At 44.1% G+C, this 12332-nt stretch overlaps 1 protein-coding gene across 2 annotated transcripts in view; it reads left to right on the top strand.

Annotated features, from left to right (window-relative positions):
* Window positions 1-969: 969 nt before the first annotated feature.
* The window catches only part of SHC4 (SHC adaptor protein 4), a 56080-nt gene continuing 44717 nt past the window's right edge, over window positions 970-12332 (top strand). Inside the window, exons 1-3 of one of the 2 annotated variants that reach the window (XM_083712667.1) lie at window positions 1223-1743; window positions 1965-3151; window positions 3575-4224. In XM_083712667.1, coding sequence (XP_083568793.1) covers window positions 3637-4224 — 588 coding nt within the window. In that variant the 5' untranslated portion in view covers window positions 1223-1743; window positions 1965-3151; window positions 3575-3636. Of the gene's footprint in view, window positions 1120-1222; window positions 1744-1964; window positions 3152-3574; window positions 4225-12332 lie in introns of those variants that run through there. The other variant, XM_083712668.1, reaches the window with a different exon arrangement.

Here is a 12332-nt window from a genome sequence, read left to right as displayed (position 1 = left end):
GGGCATGAACCTAGCACCCCCCCCCCACAAGCATCCCCAGCACAGCCCGACCTGGTGTGACTCTCCACCCGCCAAGGGCTGTGTTAGCTGGCCGGGCTCCCCGCCCCCCCCCTGCATGGATGGACAGGCCCTTCTTTGCTCCAGTGGGGGGGGTCGGGTCGCTCCAGCAGCATCGGTGGCAAGGGCTGGGCTGGCGCTCCCTGGCCGGCGTGTGTGCACGCGCCCTCCACCACGCTTGCCCTTGCCCACCGTGGGCACCACCACCAACGCTACGCCACTGTATGAGGGAGTACCCCGATGTGAAAAGTGAATGGCATCTGTCCGCTTTCATTAAAATCTTCTGCACCACCAAGCTGTCCTTTTAAAAGCCCATGGAGTACTTGCTCATTTTCACATTCTCACTTTCAAACTTCTGAATCCAGTTCCCGAAGAGACCCCCTTTTGTGCTAGGCCAAGACTGGCATCTTTCAGCATGGCATGATATCACAGCAGACAGAGTCAGTGGCAGTCGGATGCATGCCACTTCTGCCACATCTATTATGGTGTCTTAGTGCACACAAAGCAATGACAGAGTTGTGTGTCTGCGTTTGACATATTTATTGGCATGTCCAGGACACAGAAGAATGAAGGAGGGTGCAGAGAGAGGGTCAGAGGCAGAGATTATAAGATGGCACTGATTATAAGAGGCCTGACCACATTCGAGGTCTGTTGTATCGAATGGACCAATAATTACTTTATATTATGTTCATAACTACCACGGCTAGCACCATCACCCTACATCTTTGGGCATCTGCCAGGGCCCCAACACCCTGGTGGGGGCCTACTGCTGATTCCTGCCCTGGGTCCCTTAAGAAAAAAATGACTCAGTGCCTGGGAGGCCTCTCATCTCAGCCTTTTAATTGGACTCAGCTGGTGTTTTAGGTGGCACTCCATAAACACATTAAGGAGATGATGATGATGATTTATTGGGCCCTGAACACAGGACAGGCAACTTGGAGTTTCCAGGGTGTGAGCTTTGCCATCTACCACCCAAGGTAGCCCAAAGGCAAGGCGAGAGGTCCCAGTGGAAGAAGGCAGAAGGTGTAATCTGAGGCACTGCAAAAGCACTACAGGCATCAGGTAAGAGTGTCACCCCTTTAAATGTCCTGCAGCTCTGCTGAGGGTCTGGGGGATCTCTGGTTCTGCTCAGATATATAAATGCTAAGTTAATGGTTGGACTCGCTGGGAAGACTCTGGTTTCCTTGTTGCTTCCTATCAGGTCTAGGTTTTCTTCTGTTAGGCTTGCTCTCTATATCTGGTACCTACAACTGAACGAATCCAGTTGAAGGTAATATCGTCCCAGTCTTGCTACTTAGCATCATGAAGGCTCCTGGCTTGAAAGTCAGGATGTTGCCCGAAACTAACAGCTGAAAACATGAAGAGAAAGTGACTTGGTCACCCAGGAAGTAGATGTTTGAACCTGGGTCACTACATCACCCCTGCTTTCATCAGCCACATTTCTGAACATCACCACATGTAAACTGAAGGGTTTTGTTTGACTGTCAATAGGTAGCAAGCGCTGGTGTTGGTTAGGCTTTCCCATGGTATTGACTTGAGGCTGAAGAAGTGTTTTGTGGGAAAGAGGCTATCATGGGCTTAACTCTCTGCAAGTGATCATGGCTAATTAAACAATCTATGTCCTTTTAAACTGGGGAGGGGGTATCATTTTTGTTCCTTATTATGTTATGTATTTTGTGTTTTTATGTTGTAAATTGCTCTATGAACCTCAGGTGAAGGGCGGTAAAGAAATTTAATAAATAACAATAATAACAACAACACATGCCCATTGTATACCCCATGCTGGTTCTGTATTCGTTCCTGTAAAGGAGATCTGTTGCCAGTCAGAGTGGACAAAGCTACATAGACAAATGGCTCCCTTGCACCAAATCAGATTTCTATCAGATATAGAATAAAAGTGTGTGAAGTAAGTAAATATATGTTTTTGACAATTTTTGTGTGCATTTTGGCCGCTAATTTCAGCTTTTTCTCTCTAATACAGAATTCAGATTCTTTTTTTTAAGTGTAATACACACATCCTTTGTAATAAGCATTAAATCATTGGGTCAGCCCCACTGCTTAATGCAGTTTTGTGTTCCTCACTAATGGCTAAGACTGCTAGCAATTTCGGTGGACGCAATGTGCTTTATTGCACTGCCGACTCAGCCTCACTTCCGGTCTGTGCTCAGTCCTTTGCAGTTTTTCTCATGTCTTCAGAGTAAATTTGATAGGCACAGGAAGTGTCATTAGATATTGAACCGAGAGTCAACAAAAAGGAACTCTTCTTCTAAGAATGGTACATCACTACCCCCCCTCCCGATTTTATACCATATGAACTAACGCTGGTGGAAAAGATGTTTGCTTGTTTCTTTCTCTACTAGCCTTCTCATGCTGCATTGCAGAAATAACAGCACATACACACACACGTTTTTTCTCAACAGGAAAAAAAATGAATTGCACACATTGGCAGCGTAATTATTGATGTCTTCATCCATTCACTGCCTACCAGAACATTAAGAATTGCCCCCATCACTAAAAGTCACATTTTGCATGGCTACTAGTTTAGTGTATTTATGGTGCATGAGTCACTGAGCTTTCTCCTGATTGGCTGGAAATTAAACACCCCTGGGACTGTCAGTCAGTTACAGCCATTCTCAGCTTCATTCACAGATTTATTTCGCTTGCACACAGGGAAATTCATTCAGAAAACTTCATTCATAAAAACTGCAACATTCTCTTTCTTTTAATCTTCCCTACAAATAAGCTACCATGACCTGGCTACTGAGGAAAACCTACGGATGACTCAAAAGGCTGCTGGAGATGCTTCACTGTAATATTTCCACTGACTGATGATGAATCTGAAGTCCAATTGTGCCGGATCATAAATCTATGAGGAGTATTTTGCTTATTGTGGTGCTAAAGGATCTTTCAAGAATTACCAGGGTTTTACTGAGAGAAACTGAGTTTCATCTGCAGAATTATTTAACATGGGATCTTCTTACCTACATTTCTGTGAATTAAGAATTTTTAAAATTGCATTTTTTCCCCCGACAGAGAAATTCAGCATTAATATGCTAATGAAAAATCTCCTTTCAATGCTGCTGTTCTAGGAAAGGTAGAAATTTAAACTCTCTTGTGCTGTTTTGGTATGAAATAGTGTTTTCCTTTCTCATTTTGAATATATTTAGATATTTAGATTAATTGCAGCCAGGGTATGACTATTGCTAAAATGGGGCTATGGTAGTGAGAGGTCAAAGCAGAGCTTGCTTGCATGCTTGCAGAGCTCTTCAGAATAAACGGTTGTAGCTTTCTCTGGTTTACCTGCGTGCATGCATGTGTGTGTGTGTAAATTTAATTCAGATTTAATTCCAAATAGCCAGATGTCCAGACAGAGCAAGGCTCAGCTTATTAAAAGGGAGAAGTCACCTGGGAACCTGACGAGGACACCAGTGACAACCAAATCTGCTCTTTTCTTCTTTCTTTTCAAAATAGTTCTGGTTTGCCTAATTCCATATTTCTTTCTCTCATTTATAAAAAGGCGGCTGATTTAGAGAAGGGTGGGGTAGGGAAAGAGAACCCAGTTGCAGAACTTTGAAGGCTATGAGAGAACGCATTCCACACAGCCTCGGCGGACACATACTATATGTAGGACTGTTGAGAGACCTAGGAATGCTTCACAGAGCTAAGTACAGTCGTTTTAAAAATGAATCCCTCACATCCCTGGAGGAAGATGTGCAGAGCCATCCTTTGCACCTTAAAGGCTCTTCGTCTTCTCATTCCTCAACGCCTAACATCCCCATTGAAGATGTCACCATAGGGACACCGGACAGCTCTCTCGCTTTGTGCACCTTGATCCCTCGTATGGCTAATATCAAGCTGGCCAACCCTCCCACCTTACCAAGCTTCAAGAACTTCTGCCTACGGACTAAGGAGGTACCAAGAATTAAGCTCACCGAATGCCAAACTGTCCCGAGCAGCCCAACCTTGCCAGAAATCAATTTAACCAGCTGCCTGACTGCTTCTTATACCCGGGGAAACCCAGACAGGCCAACAAAGGCCAAAACAAATATCCAAGAGGACAGTTTCTTGTCTGGCTCTGAGGAATCGGCTTTCATATCTAAACAGGAAAAAGACTTTAGGCAGAAGGGTGAATCCAGTTTGGAGACTGGGATCTCATACGTCGTTCAAGTAAGTTGCTTCTCAAAATGTCTTTCTTTTTCTAGTTTTTGACATGGTAGATTACCTGCTATTAAGAATTTAAAAGCAAGACCAACTTGGGAATTATGTGGGGTGCTAAAAAGCATTGAAAGCACTATAGTTAAAACGATCCCAATTCTTGCAGCTGTTGTGCAAAACAAAACAAAATGCCAGTATTATTATCCTCATGCAGATGTGAAGACGGAGGCTCACAGTGTAGCTTCTTTAAGACCATTTTGTGATGTGAGTCGGTGATATTTGATTTCAGGATTTCCTGGTTTATGGCTCACTTGCTAGCTTTTATCCTGTGCCAGTACATAACCCACCTCGTCTTAAACGTCTGGGTTGGATTGCAAGAGAAAAGCTAGGCAGAGAACCATGCAACGCTGAAGACATTTCCTCTCTCATACGGTGGTAAAAGAAATTCAGATCTCCCTTTTGGGCTGTGTGTATTCACATGTAGGGAAGCAGACTGGAGTTATTTTTAAACCAGGTATGCATATGTCTCAGCTCTGTACACACTACACAGCATGTGCAAAGCACATTGTCTTTCAGATAAGGCTGGGGGGGGGGCGGTAGCTTCTTAAGGGCTGTTGGGAATTACAACTCCGTGCATGGTAAAAAAGAACAACAGTGCCCAAATTTATTTGAAGGGAGGAAAGAATGTGCTTTAAAGGTATAATTTGAACGTTTTATGTATGTTTTATATTTGAGATGTGCATGGAAATGTGACAAACGACGTGTCATGTGAGAAAACAGTCTCAAGATGCATGACGACCTGAGCTATGAGCTAGTGCGCTGAGGTAGCTGTTTTAAAGACATAGTACAAGGTGTTCCTGGTGCAGACTAGATCAGCCTGTCATCTGACTTGACCTCTTTTCAGCATAGTGGTATGGGCTCGGCCCAGAAAAAGAGAATATGTTTGTGGATAGGGATGTGGAGCCACTTGGAGGAGTGCCAGTGTAGAGGGTATGTTACCCGAGGAAATCCCCAAATCTACAACACTACAACTACTGGTCACTCAGCCACAGCTAAAAGGGTTTCCTGGGAAGAGGGGCATAAGCAGGGACCGGGAGCTTGTGCACCCCCTAGATGTTTTGGACTACAATTCCCATCATCCCTTACCATTGGCCATGCTGCCTAAGGCTAATGGGAGATGGAGTTCAACAACATCTGTAGGGCCACAGTTTCCTTATACCCAGCATAAGGGAGGAAGGAAGAAGATTGCAGAGGGGGTTGTATGTTGTTCGAAAATGACTCATGAGCCCAGGACTTCTCAAACATTTTGAAGTGGAACTAAGCTGTAAATTGACTTTACTGGACCCACTTGTAAACTATCCCTACCTTGCGAGCCCTACTGTCCCCCTTTATAACACTAAACAGGAATATCACGTAAAATGCTTGGTACTGAGAAAGTTTATATTTAATTTTCAATTTTAATAGAGAACGCAGCATGTACCCCTCTTTGGATGTTTTTAATCCACATTTTTCTTTATCATTTTTGCGGGGGGCAGGGGGCAAATAACATGGGTATTAGGCAACTAGGTTTTACTCTGAGTAGGCCCATTGAAAGCAGACATGCCTATTTTGAGTATGAGTAAAACAGATTAGAACCCTATCTATTTAAATAAAATTTAAGGATGGTATTATAGCTGAAATGAAGGAGGGAGTAAGGGGGTTGCTTCCTTCTGAAAGAAAATTGGAATTGAAATAAGGGAAATATCCTGATTGTGCAGCCTACTTAGGAGCAGATCGGGACCCACAGCTTAAGAATCACTGTGTTTCTCAGACTGCCAGAGAACTGGCATGTCCAACGTTTTATCATTAACCCAGAAGATGAAGCCCTCAGCTCAGATCTCCCAGTATCCTGTCTAGAATAAATGAAAATTACAAAACAAAGCATATGCCCCAAAACAACAGTCCCACTTGTGCACACTTGTATGGTCAAAGATGTACAAGCTTCCATTTTTATTTTTTCAAGTCAGTTTCAGGGCAAATACCTAAAGATCAAATGATTTGGATTGTCATCCCTATGTATTTACCATGCAGTTGGGTTACATTCCATCTTTCTGTATAAAATGCACTCGGGACAGATTGGGCATGTTATGCAGTTGGTGGCTGCACAGCTTGCGACGCGCTGAGCAAAATGTTGATGTGTGATGTCCTTCCATGTGCTCTGCAAACCCTTATGTTCTTGCAGACCCCAGCTAGCGACAAAAAGCAGACATATCCATGAGCATAGGGAGCTGCCTTACTGAGTTGGACCACTGGTTCATTGAGCTGAGTAGTATTGCTTGCACATAATACCAGTGGCTGTTTAGAATTCCAGACAGGAGTCTTTTCCCAGCCCAACCTGGGGGTGTCAGGGATTGAACTGGCGACCTTCTGCATCCAATACAGAAGTTTTCCACCCAAGGTACAGCCTTTCCCTTTCTGCTCCTAGTGGGCCCCCTTAGAATCATAGAATTGTAGGGTTGGAAGGGATTCCCAGGGTCAGCTGGTTCACTCCTTGCAGGTCAGTAACGAACACCCACATATCATATTCCTGCATTGCAGGGGGTTCGTAGATGATCCTCAGGGTCCCTTAAAACTCTATGATTCTGTGTCGCCATCCGTCTAGCAGGAAGTTTGGGCTGATGAGGAAGGATGCCTGCACGGTGTTCCCAAGCAACATCAACCTCATTGCAAGCCTTTTTGTTGTCGAGAAGATGCTGTTTTGTCTCCTCTTCACCCTCTGTTATTGCCGCAAAAAAACACTGAATGCTAGTGGGACTATCACACATTTGAACATGTTTTCACTTTAGTTCTTAGCCCCCTTTTCATTCTTCTTTATTTTATTTGTGGCAGAGCAAGATTTAGTTTTTAGCAGGTCTGGATTTGGATTTTCGAAGTCTGGCTTTAGATCTCTCTGCTGAGCTCAGACTTTTTGGGGCAGCCCTGGTCCTGTCAATATTTCACAGTGCAATCCTATACACATCTACTCAGAAGTGCCTGTCTCTGAATTCAGTGGGGCTTACTTGCAGGTAAATGGGTATAGGACTGCAGCTTTGAAGATTCAATTTCTTCGTCATTTTGTGAAGCAGGAATAGTCTCGAAACAGCTTTTAGGGGAAAAGATTGTAGTGCAGTCTAGGCAGCTGGTGCTGTTTTGGCTTCAGAATAAAAATCAGGTTAAGACAACAAGATATGCCACTGGGCCAAATTCTGCTGACTAGCCTACAGAGGTTTGCATTTTCAGCTGTGCCTGCTTTAGCAATGGCCCCATTCACCACTGAAATGTGGCCCCTGAAAGGTTGCCCAGTAAGGAATGTGGCCCTCAGGCCGAAGTATGCTTGCCACATCTGCAGTAAGGGGTTCACTATGAGTAAACACCCTTCAAAACCTGGAGATGGCACCTTCCAGAACTGCCTGCCATTGTAAAGTGCATATCAGACAGAAGGAAACTTTGAAGGATACACAGTGCCCAGATTAGCTAATCCTGACCTAACAATAGGTTCTTCCCTTGATGGGGGATAGTTAGATCCTGAGCAAAGCCTGCCCATCTGACTTAAAGAAAAAAATCAGACTGGAAAATGGATTCCACGCAAGATGCTGGCCCCAATCCAGAGATCTTCATGGATTGCCATCCGCTGCATGCCTTCCATGATGGAGGGAGAGCTCCGTTGCCGAACAGCTGCCCAAACTGTCAGCTTTGATAGCACTGAGCACCTGTTACAGCAGGAAGGGGATGCTAGGCATGAATTTTCTGCCCCTAAACAGGTGTTCGCTGCTGGTCAGAGCTGACAGTGTTATCTGTCTGTTTGACAAGTGTGGATAGGGTACACAAAAGCATATTGGGTGCATCAACATTGTGTGCATGTGAGCACCCATTCAGGTGGGCAACCTGCTGAAGCTCCATTTCTGAATGAATATTTCCTCTCCTGGATTGACCTCCTAGCTTGATCAAGGTGCCCAACTTCCATTGTGGTTGCAGAAGTAAATGGGGAAGGTGATACCAAGAGGTTTGGAGAGAATATTTCCCGGTTTATAGTTTGGCTATAACTTAAGGCAATAGCATCATAGTGAATTCTGTTAGCCTATTCTGCTTTTGAGGCAGATTTTCTGCATTTACGTGTTCGTGTGTGTGTTATGGAGGAAGAGAGAGGAAATGTACAAAACTAAATATATTTTTCCTTTAAAGTGAGTGCACCCCAAGAAGAAGTTCGAGGGTCTGTTGATGGGATAGAAAGTGATGCCTTAATATGTTCGTTCTCAGTCTCTCATATCAGAGGTTAATTTTGAGGCAGCTCTCTGCTCTGGGAGCATAATAATGCTTAGAATTTAATGCTGCAGAAAAACCAACTTAAATAGAACTGATTAGAAAGTTGTGGTAGCATCTGGGGATAATTAAACTAATGAAGGTGAAAAAAGCCGGAGTATCAGGAAACGCAAAGTGGCAGCTGCTTGGTGATCAAATGTGTCAAGGAATCGTTAGGGATTTCACAGATAGAAATCAATGTTTCCCTGGGAGAGGCATGAATTATGTGAGAAAAAAGTAATATATTTATTGTCACTTTCATAATTATTAGATGTCATTCTAGTATTTTCCTTCTTTTTTGGTATTTCTCCCCCCTCCCCAATGCTCTTTTGTATTTTGGGGTAATAAAACTATACATAAAAGAACTTCGAACACATTCTTCACATATATTATTGCAGTAATCTTTAAAACAACTCTGCATAGTGTTGAGGAATTGCTGCATGTGGGAGGGATGGAGCACATGCTTTGCACAGACAAATGTCTGCTTGGACCTGACCACACACCTCCTTGTCCACTTCCTCAGCCAAAACTCATGCAACAAAAGTGGGCAAGCCAGTCCTCCAGAAAACCTTTCCAGATTCAACTGCAGCAATAGCTGAGCCCGAGTCTCTCACAATGCTTCACAAACACATCACCGTGGGCTTCAGAGAGCACGTAACAAGGCACCAGGGCATGTCAAAAAGCACCCGCTGGATAATACGCATAGGATGCAATGGAGACTGAGAAGGAATTATCATAGATAGGAACACAGAAAGTTGCCTTACACTGAATCAGACTATTCGGTGGTGGAATTCCCCATCAAATAATTGCACCTGTTAGGCCAGCTAGTCTTATTTGCATACCCTGTTTTCTTCTCTCTCAGTTCCTGGCAGAGCAAAGCCTTTGCTGCACCAGTGGTTTCTTGAGAACCACATTTTCCACTCCCCACCTCTGCCTTGCTTGCCCACCTCCTGCCTACGCTTGCTTTCAACTCTTTCCCAATATGGATTCTGGCAGAAAGCTGGGGTTTTAAAAAAATGCATCAAATTGCAGCTGATGAACAATAAGAAGCTGCCTTCTACTCAAGCCAGGCTGTTGGTCCATCTAGCTCAGTACGGCCTACACTGACTGGCAGCAGTTCTCCAGTGTGACAAAGATCTCTTGTGACAAAGATCTCCTGCGCACAAAGAAGGAACTCTACTGCGGAACTATGGCCCTTCCCCATATTAAATTACGGGCATTTGAATGTAAAAGTTCTGCAGGCAACAGCGGTAGACCTGCATTTAGGCAGAGTTAGAGGTCAGCCTCAAATGGTATGAGGGGTGGGAAAGAGCTGCCACCCATCTTATCCTCCACAATAATAATAATAGTTACAGGTAGGTAGCCGTGTTGGTCTGCCATAGTCGAAACAAAATAAAAAAAATCCTTCCAGTAGCACCTTAGAGACCAACTAAGTTTGTTATCCGTATGAGTTTTCGTGTGTATCTGAAGAAGTGTGCATGCATATGAAAGCTCATACCAGTAACAAGGTTAGTTGGTCTCTAAGGTGCTACTGGAAGGAATAATAATAATTTTATTATTTATAACCTGCCCATCTGGCTGGGTTTCCCCAGCCGCTTTGGACGGCTCCCAACAGAATATTAAAAACACGATAAAACATCAAACATTAAAAACTTCCCTAAACAACTTAGCCTGGGTAAATGCATAGAATCATAAAGACAGAAGGGACCCTGAGGATCATCTAGTCCAGCCCCCTGCAATGCAGGAATATGCCGCAGTCCCATATGGGGATCGAACCTGCGACCTTGGTGTTATCAGCACCATGCTTTAACCAACTGAGCTATCAGCCTGAGAGCCACATTCCCATATGGACAACCTTCTGGGGTCCATATGCTCATGATGGGCAGGGCCACAAGCAAAAGTGAAGGGAACAATGAGTTTGAATTTCACCTTTGGGTAGAGGAGGTTTGTTTCTACACACGTGTATCCTCTCCGTCCTCCATCCAGGCCAACAAGAAGCATGACCAGAGTGCAAGCACACTTTCTAGCTAGGCATAAACACCTAAAGGGGGTTCAAAGCAGCATTGGAGAGGGAGGTGTAGATTTTTCTGGGTTTAGGTTCTGCCTAAGATCAGAACTCCTCCGTTGGGAAGGCTACATACACAGCCTGGAGGTCAGGGCTCTTGTAATCTTAACAATTGGGCAGAAGACGGAATTTTGGCACCTGCGTCCCTGTAGAGGTGAGAAGAGTCTCTAAAGACTTTTTAATATTGTTTTGCAGATGGATGAGTGTATGTGCAAAACAAGGCGCTTTCCAAAATTAGAGTATGTAGGCTTATGCCGAATGTATTTTTGTCTCCGCTCTGCCATTAGATTCAATATGAGGAGGGGAATCGCACCCAAAATGCCAGGGAGACTTGGGGTGCTTTTCGGGTGACCTATCTCTTGAGCATTCTGTTTTGCAGGGAGATTAGCTGATGTTGGCTATTTAATAAGCACCCATTCTGATGGTTTGTGGGGACATTAGATGTCATTGGTTATAGCAACCTATCCAATGCATTTTCCTGTCACTTTCCTTATCTCAAAACGTCTGATATGGGGGTGGGGAGAATGATGGCCAAGGTTTGCCAATCAACTACAGTGGTACCTTGGGTTACAGATGCTTCAGGTTACAGACTCCGCTAACCCAGAAATAGTACCTTGGGTTAAGAACTTTGCTTCAGGATGAGAACAGAAATTGTTTGGTGGCGGTGTGGCAGCAACGGGAGGCCCCATTAGCTAAAGTGGTATCTCAGGTTAAGAACAGTTTCAGGTTAAGAACAGACCTCTGGAATGAATTAAGTTCTTAACCCGAGGTACCGCTGTATAATTCCATAACCTGAATTTGCTAGAATGTGATTCAAAATAACAACAGTCCAGAAGCACTTACAGCTCTTCCCCTCCAATCTGACAGTCTTGGTGTTACTCATCCAATTGTGTATTTTCATTAAGCTCAGTCAGTTCCACGGGAACAGAGGTGAGGAGTCTCAATCAGTCAGGGGTCAGCCAACTTTTTCAGCAGGGGGCCGGTCCACTGTCCCTCAGACCTTGTGGGGGGCCGGACTATATTTTGGAAAAAAAGAACAAATTCCTATGCCCCACAAATAACCCAGAGATGCATTTTAAATAAAAGGACACATTCTACTCATGTAAAAACATGCTGATTCCCGGACTATCCACTGGCTGGATTGAGAAGGCAATTGGGCCGGATCCGGGCCCCGGGCCTTAATTTGCCTACCCATGCTTAGTAGTGCAGTTTCTGGGATCTCTCATGGTTCAGCTTTCAAAGGCAGGTTTCACCCACCACTGCTTGAACCTTAAGGTGCTATGAAATGATGTAACAGATTATAATTCCTAGGATTTGGAAGAAAAGCCTGATGGCATAATTAGTTGAAGACTGGTATAATTTCCAGTTTTCTTCAAAAATGCAAATTAAAAATACATGCCCCTGGTTTCTATCCCTGGTAAATTGCTGTCCCAATAGTGCCTTGCTTTGGCCTTTTGTGAATACCTTCTTAAATTTCCACTGGTGTGATTTGCCAGTGTCTTGGAACATTTGCCAGGGCAGCCAGAAGGCTACTGATGTGCTCATCTGGGAGCCTGTGAGTCCGCTTCTATCGTCATGTCTTGTATGAACCATGGTGTTTTCATTCCTAAGGGTCTGGTGATCTCCCCTGGAGCTCTAGAAATTAAATCTCATTGCAGGGTGGCTTGTGGACTTTTGTCTCTTAACATGCATACATGAATGAATGTTTAAACCTGTGCATGTTTAAAGAACTTACTTT

This window comes from Podarcis gaigeae, assembly GCF_964106915.1.
Source record: "Podarcis gaigeae genome assembly, chromosome: 14".
NCBI classification, from domain to species: Eukaryota; Metazoa; Chordata; class Lepidosauria; order Squamata; family Lacertidae; genus Podarcis; species Podarcis gaigeae.
Note: the sequence above shows the minus strand (reverse complement) of the source record. Positions and strands in the feature narration are given on the sequence as shown.